This window comes from Enhydra lutris, unplaced genomic scaffold (assembly GCF_002288905.1).
Source record: "Enhydra lutris kenyoni isolate GAN:26980312 unplaced genomic scaffold, ASM228890v2 scaffoldscaffold1, whole genome shotgun sequence".
Lineage (NCBI taxonomy): Eukaryota > Metazoa > Chordata > Mammalia > Carnivora > Mustelidae > Enhydra > Enhydra lutris.
The window spans coordinates 19,719,286-19,739,941 of record NW_019154085.1 but is presented as its reverse complement, the minus strand read 5'-3'; the positions used below and the strand labels follow the sequence as shown (position 1 = coordinate 19,739,941).

At 38.9% G+C, this 20,656-nt stretch overlaps 1 protein-coding gene across 1 annotated transcript in view; it reads right to left on the bottom strand.

Moving 5' to 3' along the window:
* Positions 1-4,930: 4,930 nt before the first annotated feature.
* The window catches only part of LOC111145846 (parathyroid hormone 2 receptor), a 90,742-nt gene continuing 75,016 nt past the window's right edge, over positions 4,931-20,656 (bottom strand). The window contains exons 10-13 of the mRNA XM_022501120.1: positions 15,709-15,803; positions 8,695-8,833; positions 6,654-6,695; positions 4,931-5,326 (exon numbers count right to left, since the gene is read on the bottom strand). Coding sequence (XP_022356828.1) covers positions 4,931-5,326; positions 6,654-6,695; positions 8,695-8,833; positions 15,709-15,803 — 672 coding nt within the window. The remainder of the gene's footprint in view (positions 5,327-6,653; positions 6,696-8,694; positions 8,834-15,708; positions 15,804-20,656) is intronic.

The following is a 20,656-nucleotide window of genomic DNA, read 5'->3' as shown; positions in this document are numbered from 1 at the left end:
CTTTTTGCATCTAGAACTTGTGTATCGCCAAAGAGAAAAATATCTGTTGTGTTAGCAATAAGTAAGAGTGATGACTTAGAAAGTGAAGCATAGTGTGGTTGGGATCTGAAAGCACAGAAGCTGTGGGATGAATTTTTTTCTTAATAAACTCGTCTGAACAGAATATTTGTGATTTCAAGCCTAAATATCACTACACATAAAAATAGTTGGTTGCAAAAAAAAAAAAAAAGAAAAGTAAAAAATAAATTCTCGGTTGCTTAACTTTATTAGAAAAATTAAAATTATATAGAATGTCACTCCACGAGAACATTTTATAAAACTATTGTTAAAGTTTTATATAAGTGCATTGTCTAGATCAAGAGATGTAGAATAAAGGGGTCTGGAGCCAAAGCAGGTAACAGAAATAAGTGGATGAGGCAATGGGCACTGGGTGTACTCGCACCTTTGTCGTCCAATCTGAAAAGGTCAGCCACCATTCAGCTCTAACAGCTGATTTTTGGTTCATAAGATTGTCTGACATTCTTAAAATTGAGAAAAAATATTATTTTTATGCGGGAACATTCATATTTTCAAGGCTGGCAACTTAACAATATGCTGTAATCTCTTGATAGAGCAATAAAACCCAGCCATGGACCAAATTTAGCTAATCACCCAGTAGTTTGCATTTCTGAATCTAGATCAGCCAATCCAATAACCACCTGGTATTTTACTTGATAAAATTAAGAGTTGTATAACTTATTATCTAACTGGATGCAACCATCAAAACCTGGAAGAAAAATTGTGTACACAGATGAGGTAAAGAGCCTTAGCATGCACCTAAGGGGTTCTTTGTTCCTTACTGGGAATCGATTAATGCCTTATGTTTCATTATAGCCCTAGGGCATAGTGTAGTATCTGTCACATGACAGGTTTTAAGTAAATATTTGTTTAATTAATGAATAACTGAACTTTGGGGGCACCTAAGTGGCTTGGTGGGTTAAGCCTCTGCCTTCGGTGCAGGTCATGATCTCAGGGTCCTGGGATCGAGCCCCACATTGGGCTCTCTGCTCAGCAGGGAGCCTACTTCCCCCCTCTCTCTGCCTGTCTCTCTGTCTACTTGTGATCTCTCTCTCTTTGTGTCAAATAAATAAATAAAATAGTTTTTAAAAAATGAATAACTGAACTTTTAAATTTTGATTACTCTGAGGATTATACTCATACTTGTTAACATAAAGAATTAGTAACCTAACCTTAAAATATGAGGTTGGCTTAGAAAGCAAGAACACGGGCGCCTGGGTGGCTCAGTGGGTTAAGCCACTGCCTTCGGCTCAGGTCATGATCCCAGGTCCTGGGTTCAAGCCCCGCATCGGGCTTTCTGCTCAGCAGGGAGCCTGCTTCCTCCTCTCTCTCTGCCTGCCTCTCTGCCTGCTTGTGATTTCTCTCTGTCAAATAAATAAATAAAATCTTTAAAAAAAAAAAAAAAAAAGAGAGAGCAAGAACACTTGGGGTGCCTGGGTGTCTCAGTCAATTGGTCATTGGACTCTTGATTTCAACTCAGGTCATGATCTTGGGGTCATGAGATTAAGCTCCATGTTGTATTCTATGATCAGCATGGAGCCTGCTTAGGATTCCCTCTCTCCCTCTCCCTCTGCCCTTTCCCCCACCTTACGTGTGTGCACATACACATGCATGATCTCTCCAAAAAAAAGAAAGAAAAGTAAGAACTCTTAATATTTTCCATATTATCAAAAGATATATATTCTAACAATTGTTATGTTGTACTGACCAATAAGGTCTTTTTTTTTTCAGTGTTCCAAGATTCACTGTTTATGCACCACACCCAGTGCTCCATGCAATACATGTCCTCCTTAATACCCACCAACAGGCTCACCTAACCCCCCACCGCCCTCCCCTCCAAAACCCTCAGATTGTTTCTGAGTCCACAGTCTCTCATTGTTTGTCTCCCCCTCCAATTTCCCCCAATTCACTTTTCCTTTCCTTCTCCTAATGTCCTTCCTGTTATTCCTTATGCTTCACAAGTGAAATCATATGATAATTGACTCTCTCTGCTTGACTTATTTCACTCAGCATAATCTCTTCCAGTCCTGTCCATGTTGATACAAAAGTTGGGTATTCATTCTTTCTGATGGAGGCATAATATTCCATTGTATATATGGACCATATCTTCTTTATCCATTTGTCTGTTGAGGACATCTTGGCTCTTTCCACAGTTTAGCGATTGTGGCCATTGCTGCTATGAACTTTGGGGTACATATGACCCTTCTTTTCACTACATCTGTATCTTTAGGGTAAATCCCCAGAAGAGCAATTGCAGGGTCATAGGGTAGCTCTATTTTTAATTTCTTAAGGACTCTCCACACTGTTTTCCAAAGAGGCTTCACCAACTTGCATACCCACCAACAGTTAAGAGGGTTCCCCTTTCTCCACATCCTCTCCAACACTTATTGTTTACTGTCTTGTTAATTTTGGCCATTCTAACTGGTGTAAGGTGGTATCTCAATATGGTTTTGATCTGAATCTCCCTGATGGCTAATGATGATGAACATTTTTTCATGTGTCTGTTATCCATTTATATGTCTTTGGAGAAGTGTCTGTTCATGTCTTCTGCCCATTTTTTTTTTTTTTACGTGATTATCTGTTTTTTGAGTGTTGAGTTTGGGGAGTTCTTTATAGATCTTGGATATCAGCACTTTGTCTGTAGTGTAAGGTCTTTTATAACATAATGGAGAAAAGCCAGATTTTAACTCGAAACTGTAATGTAACAACAACCCAAACCAAGTATTTGTATGATAATTTTATGTTACAAAGTGCTTTCAATATGTGACTTCTCTTATCACCAGAACATTTCTCTAAAGTAGACAGATATTATCTTCATTTTAAAGATAGAAAACTTGAGGGGCACCTGGGTGGCTCAGTGGGTTAAGCCTCTGCCTTCGGCTCAGGTCATGATCTCAGGGTCCTGGGATCCAGCCCTGCTTCAGGCTCTCTGCTCAGCAGGGAGCCTCCTTCCCCCTCTCTCTCTGCCTGCCTCTCTGCCTACTTGTGATCTCTGTTTGTCAGATAAATAAATCAAATTTTAAAAAAAATAAAAATAAAAAAATAAAGATAGAAAACTTGAACTACAAAGGAAGCTAAGTGATTTTATAAAGACTTGCAGAAAATTAGCTATAGAACTGAACTTAATCTTTCCACCCATGCTCTTTCTTTCCTGGTAAGGAACAGCCTGCAGTGTGACAATAAAGCATAGAATCAAATTAATTACATTTGTACAATGGCACCTTCCTAAACAGGATGGGAAGGAAATTACTTCTGTGTAGCACAGAAGAGGAAGGCAAGAATGAGCATAGAAGGAAAGTGTAATATTTTTCAAGATGGTGTGTAGACATCAGGGTACCTTATTCATCATGACACCAGTTGCATGTTGGTTAAATCATTCAGCACAACGAGATTGATCAGCTTGACCTGTGTTGTTTCACTTAGAAACAGATTGCTCTGTAATATATTCATTTCATATATATATATATATATATATATATATATATATATATATATATACATACCCCACTAGAGTGGAAACATCATGAAGGTCAAAGGTTAAGACATAATAAGAGTTCTTAAGCACTCTCTACCAGAAGAAACTAATTGAATATTTTCATTGGTTAATGAGAAACATATATATTGGTGATAGTGGAACTAATGGTTAAGAACACAGGACTTGAAGTCAGTAGATCTGTGTCAGAAACCATGTTCCATCAAGGTCTAGCTGTGCAACTTTGGGCAAGTTACTCCACTTCTAGGAGTCACAACGCCATCTGTAAAGACAGTGACAGTGATAAAACTGAACCATAAGTCTGTAGTGAAAATTAAAGAAGTTAATGTTTGTAAAAAACCAGTAGGATGGTGGGTACCTGATACGCACTCAATAAATGTTTCACTGCTACAACATACTGAAGTTTCAAATTTGGGAAAGTGTTACAGCTACATGCTGATCCCTGTAGTTTTGAAGAAGGAACATTCGGTTGATTCTCAAAAACAAAGTTAGATGCTGAGAGAAAACCTTTTAAAGTGACCCAAAATGTATTTTTAGAACAAACTTTTAATGTTAACATAATGGAGCAAAGCCAGATTCCACATGCCATTTGGAATATAATAATAGAACAAAGAAGAAAAAGGCACAGATGCAGTGTGCCTATCACTACAAATGATTACAAACAGAATCAGTTTGCAGACACAAGCTCACTGACAGAGAAAACCGGGTGGCATGTCAAGGTTTTCAGGAGCGAAGACCTGAGATTTGGCTGGTCACAGAGGAGACATTCAAAAGAAGGAATAGGTGCAATACTATCTTGATAATTTTCCTTGTTTCTAGAAATAAACATATTTCACAAATTTATTATCTTATCAAAGTCCAGCCTCCTTTTTTTTTCCAGTGTGTGCTTGTGCTTAGCTCTTTCATCGTTCAAGGTATGTTTTCAGATGCTAATTGCTCCTATGCACAGGCAAAAGGAATGAAATTGTAGAAGTGCGTTAAAATGAGGAAAAGAGAATGTTGAATTTCTTAAAAGGGAAATGACACATATGGAATGATCTCTATCATACTTAGAGTGATATTTTTATGAGAAAACTAGAGCCACGTAATTGAAATGGTTTTCTACCCAAAAGTAGCAGGAAAAAATGAACAATCACGGAGCACGTACCACACCAACAGTTTAGAAGAGAATTTAATGCCAAAATAAGGTAATAAACTACTCCACTGACACCTCTCCTTCTGGGTCTTTACTATTTATAGAATCCAATCATGCAACCTGAAAACTTCTGGGAAGTAACACTTTGAACCCTCGATTTTCAGTTCTGCGGCTCACGCAGAGGAATGCCAACCAAACTCTAACACAACCAGAAGAATCCGCTCTTGGAAGTCGCAGGTGTTGACTCAGAGAACGTCCTCTGTTTCTCCTCTGCTTCCTTCCCGGTCTGGGTTAAATTCCAGTGGCCGGGGGGACTCCGCCATTGGAATCTCCTCTCGCAGCCTCACGTTCCCTTCCTGGGTCTCCTCATGGATCAAGTGCGGCTGGCAGTCCTGCTCCGAGCTACTCCAGACGTAGCCGGGTAAAGTCACGTGGCTGTCGGGCTGGCGGCCGGCTGTCCTGGGGGTTTTGCCCGAGATGAGCACCAGGCGAGTGCTGGCCGCCCCCTGCGACTGGCTGCTGGTGCTGTGGGTCAACGTGGTGAGCACGGAGCCGTACCTGTGGCCGCCGCAGGGGGGCGTCCTTTTCCAGTCGATGGACAGGTTCCACCGACTCCACAACTTCTTCACCTCAGACTGAACCTAAGTCGCAGGAAACATGGTCGTCAGAAACCATCAGGGAGCCCTGGAGCCCTGTGACTTGGACGTTTGCCCGTCAGTGATGGTTATCACTGAGTTTCCACCATGGGTGCCAGCGACTTGACGTACATAGTCTCTCTCAACTTTGAAAAACCTCGGAGATAAGTACACTACCAGAGATGAGTAAGCAGAGGCTTTGAGAAAGGTGAAGGGACTTACCCCAGATCAGTATTTTAATAGAATTTCAAATGCAGCCTATAGAAACATCTGACTTGGGGACCCTGGGTGGCTCGGGCAGTTAAGCGTCAGACTCTTGATTTCATTTCAGGTCATGATCTCAGGGTCCTGGGATAGAGCCCCTTGGCCTGGGTGCTCAGCCGGAGGGTCTGTTCAGGGATTCTCTCCTTCTCCCTCTGCCCCTACCCCCACCCTACTTGATATTGACCTCTCTCTCAAATATATAAATCTTTTTTTTTTTAAAGAAAGAGAAAGAAAGAAGCAAAGAAACAAAGAAAGAAACATCTGACTTGTGGGAGAGGGAAAAGAGGCTTATGCCTTGGAAGAGAAGGAAAGATAAATAGTGCCAGCTGTGGCTGAAGAATGGCATGGAATTTACTCAACCTGAAATGTAATACTATCACTTTTGCATAAGCATACTGAAGGAGGAAAATATGGGGAAGAAACTTATACCATGAAAAGCAAGCATGCAAATGCATTATTAACGGCGTGGGGCTCTTGCTTCCAACCTGTGATTGAAGATTCTATTCTACTGCTATTGCCATTTACCAAAAAGGAGCTTATCTGGGAGTTCTGTGGAAAACAGTAGAAATCTGGTTAGCTGGTGTCACCTGAAAGAACAGTAGGGCTACTTCTCCCCAGCCAACCCCTAAATGAACTGAAAGCATCCCGTCACCATTGTATAGTTTTAAATATATCAAAATATTCTTTCTTGTCTCAAGAAAACTTTTTTTGTTGTTTCTTATAGAACTTGAAATTAAATATCAGTTTAAGTATTGACTGGAATACAAAATTCACTGTCCTTCCAAGTATCAGTTTACACTCTAACAAGTTGGTATTTTGCTATCAGAGTTTCCAACTGAATTGACATTGAAAAGTGCTAGAAGAGAAAGACTCTAGCTTATTTACGTTAATTCTTGCTTTCCTCAAAATCACTTATGATTGAAATACCTCCTTTCTCCCTACTCATTTTTTCCTGTAGTTCCTGGGAATCCTAAAGAGATTAGGTCACACCGTGATGGCCATTTACAAGCTTACTTGGAGCTAGAGCTGTGGGATATGGGACGGGGGTGGGGGGGTCCTTCAAACTTACCTCTCCATTGCAGTAGCAGTAGATGATAGACACAAAGAATCCCTGGGGAACAGAAGAGAAGGTTAGCATGCTGACAACTCATGAAGTTCACAGCACTCAGGCACCTTGGATCATAATACATACATTGAAAAACTGGGTTGTGTTTTGCTTCCTTCAGAAAATTTTATGAACTATTCTCTCCTAGTGTTTCCAAATCTTTAAGTTTACATTATATTTGTCTGAGATCCTTCCTTGGTGTCAGCTGAACCAAACAAAGTAACGGGATAAAACACCCTAAGACACACAAATAACTGATTTCTTGTTGGAGGCCACGGCACGGTTGGAGTCGAGGACCAAACCAGGCCCTGACTTGTGTCTCCTTTAAAGTCCAGACGCCTTGACAAGGTTAAGGATGGGAAAGTTGAGTAACACTGAGAAAGGGTCTGTGCTATGCATCGTGCGCTCGCGTACGTGACTTCCCACACGCTCTCCCTACAGAAGGGAACAATGTGGTCAGGGTAATGAATTCTTAGTTGGTCCTTGTTGTTCCTGTACTTCCCATAACCCACTCCCTGGTTGATTGTCTTGCATCAATAGTAGCTAATGGCATTAGCCGTGACTACCTGGCATCACGAGGTTTGCTTGTAGTTAATGTAAATTTGTTATAGGAACTTGCGGTCATCTGACTAGATACTGATGTATTACTCCTTCTATTGTGGTCTGCCTTACAAATGCTTGTAAGATGTGGAATAAAATCGGCACTGTTGGACATCCTCCTCAGTGCTCCTCCTGCCCCCATCTCTTTGTTTCTTAATTTCTTTTCACCATCCTCTTACCCTCACGTTCCTGGTCGATTTGTGCACTGGCTGTGACAATTTCTCATTTATGACAATTTATCATTTATGCTGTCAGTCAAGGATTACAGAATATCCCCTGGTTGGTAAGAGATATTTATACACTGCGAATGCTGGAACTACGGACATAGGCTATTATATGGTAAAAAGACAAAGAAACTTTTTGTTTTCGCATTCAAAAATATTTATTGAGCTTCTACAGGGCAAACTGCTCAGCATGCCAGGAATAAACAAGTCAATGAAGACAGAGAAGGTCCCTGTTCCCTTAGAGCTACATTCTAAAAGGAAATATGGATGATGGATAAAATATAAATGACTAGCCACACTAGAAAAATGTAAAATAATAAGAGCTATGCAGGCCAAACAAGCAGCGTGAAAGAGAATGGAAAAGATACAATGAATGGGGAACTCAGTGAAGACCGAGTTGAAGAGATGGCATTTAAGCTAGTTTGAGTGACAAGAAAAAGGCTTGTGAATATTAGCAGGGAGCACCTTCCAGGGAGAGCGAACAGTAACTCTGAGACAGGAATGAGCTCAAGGAACAGAAAGTGTGGAAGTGCTAGTGGGGCTCAAACTTAGCAGGTGACTGGGAACATGACGGCATGCAACGTCAGAGTTGGACAGGGTCCCTGTCACAGAGGGCTGTGCACGGCAACAAATGGCATTTGGATCTTATTCTGAGTGCAGTGGGAAATCTCTGGGTACTTCTGGTAGATAACGGACATGATCAAATTTACTTTTAAGATCCTTCAGGCCCTTGTATGGAGACTAGATTAAAGGCAGCCGTAGGAGGCAACAAGTGAGTAGCCAGGAAGAGAAGAACAGTGTCCACAGAAAGCCATGTGAGAGATGATGGTAATCATATTTTCAAATGAGATAAAAGGGAAAGAAGCTACTTTTTCCTTTTCTCCGCCTCTTCCTGTCTGCTTTTTCTTTGGCTTTCATTTATTTTCCATACACACATGCTACTCTGTACACATTACATATTCTACAACAATACGCTTTCTTGTCTCACTGCCCAGGCGTGTTTGTGAGAAGCAGCTCCTGCTCTGGTCAGAGGTTAAAAGCACAGACTCCAGAGAATAATGCCTTTTCATGGCCCTGTGGGGACAAGTCCCTGAAAGCCTAACAGAGGGGCAGAGAACAAAGTTGCAAGCGGGGAATAAAAGCAAAATGCAAGAACCACATTACTAGCTGGCACTCTCTACCTGAAAGGAGTTGAAGAAGAGCTCACAGTGCATCCGGACCTCCCAGCCCAGCCCCGTGAAGGAGTGGGGCAGGCACAGGAACACGATGTAGTGCACTCCAAAGACCAGCACAAGTACCAGGGTTGATTTGGCGAGTTTCCTGAAAGAGAATACCAAGCCCTTATATTCATCAACTTCCAGTGCCCGTCAGTAGAGACAGCTTGCTGGGAAAAAAGCAAAGCTTACCAGAGCTAAGAGGGGCTGCATTTTTTCCATCTCTTTTGACCCCATGGCTTCTGCTAGCCTTTATTCCCCTCCCTCCTCTTCCTGCCCTTTTATACTAAATCAAGTCACTTATTCTCATTTCCCAAGATTATTATCCCTTAAATCTTTCTAATCCCATTTCCACTCCTCTGGCATAGGATGCTATTTTCATAAAGCCATGAAAAGCCCCTTTTCTCTGCCCTAAATTTATTTTAACATCTATGTTTGAGACTTAAAACAAGTATTACCTCCATCCTTGTTAACTGTCTTTACTTTCATAGAGTACATTTCTTCATTTTAAAATTAACTACACCCTAAGTTCTTCTTACATTTGGATCTGCATTAATCATTTCGTATTTTCTTATAAGCTGCATGTGGTCAGTAGTTCCTACTTTTCTAAATATCCTGTGTCAAATATCCTACAAAATACCTACAGTTCTAGGTTTTGTACTCTTTTTTTTTTCAAACTAAGCAATTTGACTTTATTTACCATAACTACCTCTTCATATACATTTTCTTGTGTAACTGGAGGAACCCCAGGTTTCCAAGATGTTGGTTGATTCTAAAATGGCCTCCAATGATCCCTACCTGGTATTTACATTCTTGTTAGTCCTCTCCCCTTGAGTGTGGGCAAAGACCAGGAACTTGCTTCTAACTGATCAATTACAGCCAAAATGATGAGCTGTCACTTCAGTGATTACATTTCATAAGCATATAACTTTCATTTTGCTAGTAAAAATGAAAGTTTATTTTGCTAGTAAAAAAAGAGAGTTTACTAGCAAACTCTCTCCTTTGTTTGGTTCAAGGACACAAGTAACCATGTTGTGAGTTACTCTACTGAATGGGAGAGATGGCAAGGAGAGGTGGCATCAGCCAACAGCCCGCAAGAAACTGAATCCTGTCAACAATATACTTGGCAATGGATTCTTGGAAGTGGATTCTTCCCCAGTCTTGGGATAAGACTGCAGTCCTGACAGCCATCCTGACTGCCATATCAGCTGAGTCTTGTAAGAGATTCTGAAGCAGGAGACCCAGCCAAACCATGTCCAGACTCCTGACCTAAAGAAACAGTCAAATAGCAAGTGTGTTGGTAAGCCACAGATATTTGCAGCAATCCATTTGCACAGCAGATAGCTGATACACCCAAGCACATCATGTGTTTCTGTTGTACTTTTTATCCAAGAAATAGCCAAATCTGGTTGATTCTTTATTTCTCAAATATTCCCTTCTTTACAAATCATTTATACCTCAGTAATCTCAAACAACTGCAACCTTCTCCCTCTCTCACTAGTCTTACCTCCAGATACTTTTCCTCCTTCTTTCCTACCTCTCTTCCCTCCTTCCTTCCTTATGTACCTACTTATAAACTTACTTAGTTCTCTTCTTGGAAATAACCTGTATGAGTGAAGCTAAACAGAACTGGATTCAGGTTCCAGATTTGCCATTAACTTCTTGAGTGACTGTAATTCAGCTTTCTTTTCTCTAAAATGAGGGAAAAGGGCCCAGAAGTTTATAAGAGCTCTCACAGTCTAACGCTTTTTTAGGGAGGATCATCTTCTAGACACAACCATTTTCCTACTATAACCATCTTTCTGGCTCCTGCAGGAGCTGGGTATCCCACAGAATCGTACTAAAATGCCTAAATTGGTCATTTGGAGTTGCACACCTGCCCCATCTCATTCTCCTCTGCCTCTTGTATCTCTCACTAGTGGCCAGGCCTTCTGCTCTTCTTGGCTCAGAGCCATCTGCTCCGCCTCACACCCAGTTTCCCTGGTGGTCTAGAGGCTTTCTCCTATGCTGCTCTAGTCCCACACTTCCTACCTTGACTCACCTATAGTCTACTTAATTTGAAAATTCTACCTGAAGTCTGTTTCATTCAAGGCAGCATCCCTGATAAGACAATGGATTTCTCTGACCTAACTCATTCTCTCAACTTTCGGAGGCTCCTCCTAAACCCGTCTAGTGACTATCCTCTTCACATCTCTGCATATATGAGCAAGACACTGTGAGTACCTTCATGATGTTGTAATTCACTCTAATCAGATAAAGGGGAACATACTTGCAGAATTTTAGAAGTCTTGGTTAACATCAATCTGAAAAAAACAAAAATAAAAAAACAAAAAAACCCACCCTGCACTTCCTCCTTTAAGATGAATGGATAAATCCCCCTGGAGACTATTCTCAAAATCAAGCTAACTTTAATTGCTACTATTGTGTGTGTCTAGGAACCAAAAACTAGGTTAAAACAAAAAGAAAAACAAACCAACCAACCAAAAAAAAGCAAAGAAGAAAAGAAAAAGAAAGAAAGAAAAGAAAAGAAGGGAGGGGACAGAGGGAGGGAGTGAAGAAGGAAGGAAGGGAGGAAGGAAGGAAGGAAGGAAGGAAGGACGGAAGGAAGGAAGGAAGGAAGGAAGGAAGGGGGAGGGAGGGAGAAAGAAGTAAAACACATTGTGAAATGATCACAAATGTAAAAGTTTACGGAGAGTTTGGTTCAATGCAGAGTAAGAAAAAGCTGTCAGACTAAAATTTATTGGGAATCCTGCTAGCTCAGCCATCTGGGTTTTCTCTCTCCCTTTATCTGTGACTAGGCTCTTTTATAAAAACTCTGTAGAGATAAAAGTGAACTTGTAGAAAACCAGATAGTAATTGAATTCATTTTCTATTGCTATGAAACAAATCACCACAAATTTAGTGGCTTAAACCAATATCTATTTAGTCTCTCTCAGTTTCTAAGAGGTCCCTCAGATCTTAACCACAGACCTTCACAACACATCAGATTACTTCTTCAAAGCCTACAAGACAATCTCTCTCCAGGCTGCCAGTCACAGGAGTGACTACCCCATCACCTTTCCAATATAATGTAACCTAATCAAGGCAGAGATTATCCCATCATAGGTCTTGCTCAAGAAGGTGTGTGAAGGATGAGGATTATATAGGGCATGTACACCAGAGGTAGTAATCTTGGGGGGGTTCATCTTAGAAATCTGCCCTCCACAACAGTGCAAATAAGTTCTGTCCATAGAAATGTAATTTGTGTTCAATGCAATGCCACTAATTACAGCTCTGTGGATGTTAATAATTTGTTAATTGGCATCCATTTGTAAATTCATTTTAACATTCATAATTCTCTGTTAAACATGTGCAATGCCTTATCATTTCCTTCATTAATGAATGAAATAAAATCTTTGAGGCGTGTTCATTTATGATTACATCCTCTTTTAAAATTTATCCTTCAATGACAGTGAACAAGTTGAAGCAGTGGCATGTGCCTGGCCAATGTATACATGGGTCATCTATCTGTCTGTTCACTTACAAAGATGGATTTTTCCACCGACATCAAATCATGCAGCCATCCTGGGCACTGATTTGCTTGGTGTCCATCTGGCCACTCATGCACATTATACATCTTTGCAGCCTGGCTCTCTGAAAAGGCACAGCTGTCTAACGAGATGATCAGGGGTGCACCAGCTGAAGTGGCCTTCTGGCTTGCCGGAGACATGGTTGTGGCTCTGCATCCAAGAGCAAAGCCATGGGAGGAATATAAAGGAATCAAATGGTGTGTAGGACTCAGCGTCCTACTTAGAAAACAGATACCCAATTCTTGCAATCTCTCTCTCCAGGTGAAAAGTGCTGGAAATTTTCTACTTTTCTTTTAAGAGTCAGCTTAGCTTTTTAAAAAAGTAGTATTTACCCTAAGCCTTTTTCAATCTCTCTTGAGCTTGAATTAATCTTTCCTTTTTTTCTATACACATAACACTTTGCAAGTGCATTTCTACTAGCATTGTCCTCACTTTAATTAAATCAATCTCTCTTTCTCTCTCTCTCTCAAATTTTTTTTCACAGGCAGAAACCATGTCTTCTTAACTTTGAATCTCTTGCATGGCACAAGAAGGGTATTCAGTCAATGAAGCTGTTGGCTATCATGCTCCTGTCACTTCCTGTACTGGTTGCCTTCTTTTATTCTGCCAACCATGTGAGAGAGCCATTATTTTCCCATGTCCAGATAAGGATAGAGGCTCAGAAAAGGAAAGTATTCACCCAAAGTTAGACAATGAGTAGAGGATTCAACCTTAAAATCTGTCCTCTTTACTATCATATTGCATAACAAACACTGATTGCATTTATTCCAAAAATAATAAATACGATTTTTGTCTAATATTGAATCAAAAGTCAAATTTGCCAAAATATTCAAGTGTTCTTTTCCACTGAATTTTGCATTTTTCATATCTCATATTCTTCCAGTCCTGGCAATCTTCTCTTAAGGAGATTGAGTTGTAATATAAAAAAGAACGAAATGCATTAGCCTTATTGTTAAATCTGATAGATTATTTAATTTTCTACACAATTTGAAAAATCCTTCTTGTTTTAAGATAACTAATGTGAACTACAGATACGTAGAATGTCACTTTTGAGAGAAACTGGGTAAAGGATATATGTTATATATTACATACATATATGTATATTATTTTTACAACTCTGTATTACTTGTATGTTTTATTTTACCTCTGTATTACTTTTATAACTGCATATAATTCTAAAGTTATCTCAAAATAAGCAGTTTCTTAAAAGCTGACTGTATTATTTCATTTCAGTTTTTTTGTTAAGATTTTATTTATTTATTGGAGAGAAAGAGAGCAGGAGACAGAAGGAACAGTGGGGAAGAGCAGACAGAGAGGGAGAAACAGACTCCCTGCTGAGCTGGGAACCCAACAATAGGGCTCAATCCCAGGACACTGAGCTCATGACCTGAGTCAAAGGCGATTCATTTCAATTTTAAGCCACTATATCAATGAGGCGATACCTTGTCCTTTTCCAAAGTCTGTCTTTGTGTGTGTGCACATGCTCACCTATCTCAGCTTTGAAAGATGTTTTTAGTCTTTCCGAGAGGAATAAGCATGGAAATGTGTTTTTAAAATGTTTTAGATACCACCATTTGGAAATTTAAATATAATATACTATGTTTTTTCATTGTTAGCAAGAATATTTGATATTTGAGCATTTGTTTGACAAATGTAATGACCAAATGAAATAGAAGTTTAAAGGTACAAAAATAAGTGGGTGTAAATTTAAATACTCAGTTAAACTTCAAAAATAGAATTTCACTGGGATAGAGACACAAATTACATTTTTCTAGGTCTCTTTATTTACAAAGTGAGAAGATATTTAAATCAGGTGATCTAAGACCTCAGAAACGAAATACTGAATTCTCAAATCACTGCCAAGTAAGTAACCACATGTTTCTCTCCAAAAAGAAAGACAAAGTATTCCTCACCATCTTATCTGTAACTTTGAACATTATTAAGAATTTAAATATGTTTCAGCTACTTAAAAAAAATGTATTTGGCTGGAAAATACTTTCCCTGACTAATATTAGCCTAGACCCTGTTCAAATTAATGGCTCCAAAATTTAAAAATTTCCAGGCCCCCAATTATTTAAAATTTATCCTGAATTCTAAATAGTAGATTATTTTAATCTTTGATAAATGTTTCTCTTCCCTTATTTTGAGAAATAATCTCCTATGAATGAACTCAAAGTATTGTCTATTCTATTTTTTACAATAATTCACCCTTTGTCCTCTCCAGAGTTTCTCAAATCTCTTGGGAAACTTTTAACTGAAAGTACAAGTTCACATCATTCAGAACTAGAGAAATAGGAGCTTTTATTCAGGGCTAGAAAAATAAACAACTTTCAGAAACCTTTGTACTGTTCCACTTTACGGAAAAGAATGGAAAGCTATTTACGTTTTCCATTGTTCTATCATCCTTTGGCCTTTGTCTTCATCAATGGGATGTGACATGAGACATGCTATGAGTATAGCAAAGGGCCATCACTGGAAACTCTCAGGCACAATTTATAATGCTACCGCTAACAGCACATTACAAATGGCTGGAGCCTACAGCCGCTGGTTTGTTCATACTCTGCAGCCTATTCCAGACTCCAGTCCACACCCAGCATCTTTTCTTCCTTGACAGTGAATGTTGCCTAAACAGTAGAGGGAAATGACTCAACAAAGGGCTTCGAGAACATTTGTGACACAGGACCAAAATGCTGACTATGGTTTCTTCCTTTCTGTGTCTCAGATAGCATTTCCTAACAAACCAAGACAAAAAGAAATAGATATTTATGAAGATCAATTCCACCAGAAGATCAAATCCACCAGACTACTGGATGTGTATATCCAGTTGGGTAGAGGCTGCTGTTATTCAGAACTCCCAAAATGATCATTGGAAAAAGTTGACACACCCTTAAGATAGTTCAATAATGATTATAGACACTCAATTTTCCCCTTTCTTCTTGAAAGACTGAAAAACAGACCTCACTCAATCAGTACATTTGAAAGTTCTTAAAGATTTACATTCAGTAGAGGCCAGTCTGATGGACCGATTGGAAACAATACAGCAAACCCAATTTCTTGATATTTTCAGTTATGATATATTATTTTAAGAACACAGATAAAATTGTCTGCCAAGATCATCAACAAGAGATTTTCTAGGAAGTCACACGGTTTATGGGAAAATTCCAATATGCTAAGAACAGATTAAAATTTTATATTAATTAATACTTAAAATTTAAACACATTAGGAAGGTTTTGGGTTATTTAAATTTTCCTAAAATACATATACTCTACTGATAAATTGCACAATTAAACCAAATGAAAATTAATATGCATAAATTTATCTCTCAGAGACATTTCAGATCAATCAATATCTGTTCTTTCCTCTAAATAGTAACACAAATATTTCCTTGGTGCGTACCTATCCTGCAATTACCTGTATTGTTTTCTTGTGTCATGCCCAACTGCATTGGTCTCCCAGATTTTGGCAGCCAGAACTCTAACAGTATTCAGAAACAGAATAAAATTGAGCTGAAAGAGAAGGTAATATTGAAAAGCATTATTAAGGGAGTCTCCAATATTTTTATAAAAATTTGTATAAATTAAACTTTTTTGTATTCAAAAACTGAAAATTACCTATTCCACAAATGTGAATGAGGGACCCTGAGATAAGATATCAGATGGTTAGTGATTCATGAGTTGCCCTCATGAAAACATAGAGATTAAAAAGTCTCAATAGCACTGAATAGAAATACCAGAGGACGATCTGCCAGAATGAATGGGGAATTTCCAAAGTTCAGATAAAGTCTGTGGCAGACTGGCAAGTTAAAGGATAACAGTTACTATGTAAATTTAACTAACTGCTCTTTTTGAAATTAATTTCCCAGCTTCTGTGTCTATTTTAGGGAGAGGAATACCAGAGTTGTTTGGGGGATGGTGTCCCTCTTATAACAAATGAGAAGTATAGGGTGTTGCCTTAAAAGATCAGTTAATAGGGGCGCCTGGGTGGCTCAGTGGGTTGAGCCACTGCCTTCGGCTCAGGTCATGATCTCAGGGTCCTGGGATCGAGTCCCACATCGGGCTCTCTGCTCAGCAGGGAGCCTGCTTCCCTCTCTCTCTCTCTCTCTCTCTCTGCCTGCCTCTCTGTCTACTTGTGATCTCTCTCTGTCAAATAAATAAATAAAATCTTTAAAAAAAAAAAGATCAGTTAATAAAATATACCCATGTACACACACACTGATAGCTCCTACACCAGTTGGGTAAAATTCCAAATAATTACTCTGAATAATTTAGGGAAGTAGAGAATAAAGGTGAATTAGGAACTAAGTTATCAACTACTTATTTACTATTCTAAGTGTATGAGGTGAATTGACTCTTAGTCGTCACAACAGTTCCATGAGATAGGCACTTCATTGTCCCCATTTTGTGGGTAAAGAACCTGAGTAACAGCTTCCACAAATTATCCCTGATCACACAGCCAGCAAGCAGCAGCGCCCTGAAGCCGGTGTGACCTGGATAATGGAGAGTGGGGACTCCATCATAACACCATGCTGCCCATAAAACAGAGTTGAGTTATAGCAGATTGAGATGAAGACATAAATTTCTTAAAGAGCAGGATGGATTAAGAAAAGATTGTAAAGAATCTAAAATAAATCAAGTTTTAAAATCAATATCAGAAACAGCAAACAGTAGATCTAACAAAGCAGAAGAACACATTGAGCAATGTAGAAGACCACTGAAGACTCTTCCCAAATGGGGGGATAAAGAACAAAGACCCATATGACGAGGGGAGAGATGTTTACACGTATGATATGGAATTGAGAGTCATCGTGCAGATTTATTTCTCTGTCTGTAGAAAAGATTATGATAAATTGAAGGAATCAATAAAAATATGAGAGGAAAATTCCTTTGCTAAAGGAAGATCTGAGTCTATAAATGACCTTACACACTGGGCAAATGGAATGAAAAAAACAAGACCAAGTGGAAACTTCTGGTGAGATTGTTAAATGTCATTTTAAAAGGTGTAGAAATAATTCTAGAGAAAATTATTTAGAGAGTCCTTGTATCTCTCATGTGCACTTCCACTAAAATTTTGCTTAAAGGTCTACTTCAGGCAAAGTACAGATAAAACAAAGAAATAGGAAGCTGAGAAGGTGAATAAAATGACCACTCCCTAAGCATTAAAACTAGTCACACGTTGAATAAATTTTATGCAAATATGGCTTTTAAATAATGCAAACATAAACATTAGATTCTTTCTCAATTAAAAATTTAAAGATGCATTCAAAGTGAACCACAAATGAATCAAAACAAAGAACTCAAAACTTAAGTTTTGAAACCTCTGGCCCTTCAGGCTATCTCAGAGACTTTGTTCCCGAAGTCCCCTTTGCCTGGATCATTCTTCCACTCCCTCTGCTCTCCTTTCCTTACTAGGTTAGCTCGTTCCTAGGTTTCAGGCTGAATGTCAGCTTTTCTCAGAAGCTGTTCCAGCCCTACCACAGCACTTGTCATATTTAAATGTTCACCTCACCCACTCTGCTTAACCTTCATGAGAATTGGTATCTTTTTTTTTCAGATTTTACTCCCAGATACACAAATGCCAATTAATAGAATTACTGCTATTCTAATATCCAAAGCCAGAATTCAGTGAGGGATCCAACTTCTATTTTAAAGTTTTGGTGGAATGTTTAGGAAGCTCAGTTGGGTAAGTGTCCAGCTCTTGGTTTTGGTTCAGGTCATGATCTCAGGGTCGTGAGAAAGAGCCCTGTATCAGGCTCCATGCTCAGCAGGGAATCTGCTTGAGATTCTCTCTGTTGCTCTCCCTCTGCCCTTCCCTCCTACACTCATGCTTGTTTGTGTGCTCTCTCTCTCTCTCTCAAATAAATAAATCTTCAAAAAATTAAAGTTAAATAAATAAAAGTACTGGCAAATAATTTTTGATAGCATATACGGAGCATATTTATTTATATAAAACCATGCTACATATAATGCAAGTGTGAAAAGCAAATATTTATCCAGAGTTGATATATAAAATACTATAAACATTACCTTAAAAATGGAAAAAAACCTTTTTCCCATAATTCAAGAAAAAATCTTGACATGTTTTGGAGCTCAAGTGAAAACAACATGGTCAAAAAATGTAGTTATAATCTTATTTTGTCACACTAGCTATGTGACCTTTATCTGCGTAGGCTTTAGTTTCCTTCTCTAGAAATGAAAAGCTTGCATGAAATGGACTCAAAGTTTCTGTAATCATACCTAACTTTGCTTTGGGCTCTTATTTAACCTCTTTCCTCTTACCAGTTCTCCAGGGCATCTACTTTGTATGCCAACTTTATTTCTCCAACAAGTATTTATTGAGTGATCACTATGGGTCATGAAGCTTGCTAGGTACTAGAAATACAGACATTTAGGAAAATATGGTCCTTACGGCTTAGTGTACAAGATGGACTTTCAACTATCAGAAGTTTTATACATTGTGATGATCTAGAGAAAAACCTCACCTTGCTCTTTGGGTTATAACAGGTGACCTAATTTAGACTGGAGGCATCAAGAAGGCCACAATGAACAGTTGCATTTAAAGGGAGGGATAGAAGGAAGCACATTCCAGGCTTCTAAGAATGCAGCACAGAACATGGAGGAGACAGAGGTGGATAGGTTCAAGGAACTGAAAGGAAAAAATGTGGATGAGGCATGACACGTAAAGGGTGCAAACACAAGTGACAGGGTCTTCCCTAGACTACTGGGGATGTTGGATTTTACTGTAAGTGCAGGGAGCTGATTGGGTAGGGACACTGACCCTGAAGTTAGAATCCCACTCTACCGTTCACTAACTGTGTGATTGGGAAGTTTCTCCACTTAAAAGATCAGATAAACTATGTAAATAAAGCACTAAGAACAGTGGTCACTGCATGACACTATGCAGTGTCTGTGGTTATTATTTGCATCATCCTTTCTAGTTTCAGGACACTGAACAGCTGAGAGGAAGGGACACCTCACTCAAAACACTAGGATGGAGTTCAGGGCACATCTCTTCCCTTACAGACTGGTTCTACAATAAAATGAGGGAATCTTAAAGGGAATGGTGATAATTGAATTATAATACTAAAACAAAAAGGTAATTCAGTGAACAGAAAGGTGCTCTTGAATCTTTGATTTTTTTAAAAGATTTTAGTTATTTCTTTATTTCAGAAAGAAAGGGAGCATACATCGGGGGAGAGGGAGAGAGAGAGGGAGAGTATCTCAAGCAGGGCTCAATCTCACAACCCTGAGATCGTGACTATGATTTTTGAGATTAAATGGATATTGTGATACTGGAAAAATACTAAAGAATTTTTGCTTTGAAGGTGTCATCATTTAATCAAGAAGATGAAAATGGATTTCATCTAAGTTTTCTTTAAAATGCATATGCAGGGTGCCTGGGTGTTTGGGCGACTGCCTTCAGCTCAGGTCATGATCCTGGAGTCCCAGGATCGAGTCCCGCATCGGGCTCCCTGCTTGGTGGGAAGATTGCTTCTCCATCTGACCTGCCCTCTTCTCATGCTCTCTCTCGCTCTCATCCTCTCTCTCAAATAAATAAATAAATAAAATCTTAATAAAAATAAAAAAATAAAATGCAGATGCATTGAGCATACCATCATTTCTAGCTCCCTTTCCCCAATGGGGAATTTTCTAGAACCTCTATAATCACCTAATTTTACTGTTTTTCTTTGCAATGTAGAAATCTCAGCAAATAAATTCTCATGCATGTTGACAATGTGAGTAAGTAACTAAGATCTGCAAACAAAAAACAAAGCTTTGGTTAAAAATCAACTGTTTCAATGGAGGATGTCTCATGATGTACTTTTGTCCACTGTTCTTTGCTTCAATTCTTAATTTGGTAAGGATTTCTTGGAGTTTTAATATGTCTTTTCTTTTTGTCAAATGAAAACTCGTACTTAATGTTCTTAGATTTGCCGTTTTCATATAATATTTAATTATCTCATTTCACAATTCCAGTACAAGGCACTGAGGACACAAAAAAGTAATAAGACCTAAGTTATCCCCTTAAAAAAAGGATGGTAAGCAATGGACGAACAAACACAGTGGAGGAGGAACTAGGAAGAAAGAAGATGAAAGGCTAGCAAGCACAGATGAGGACAGAATATCAGTAGAGGAAAGGGAAATAAGAGTAGTAAAGGCTAGATACTACTTTATAAAGTTAATTTATGTCTTTCAGTTCACTAATGTTCCCTAGGGGTGCAGTTTATCACTAGATGATTGGATGGGATAGTTCATCACTAGACTAAGATAGCAGTACTTCATTAAAATTAAAATGATAACAGTTTATAAATTTAAGTCATTCATTCTTTTATCCACAGTCTGTTCCCAACTTCTCCTAGGAC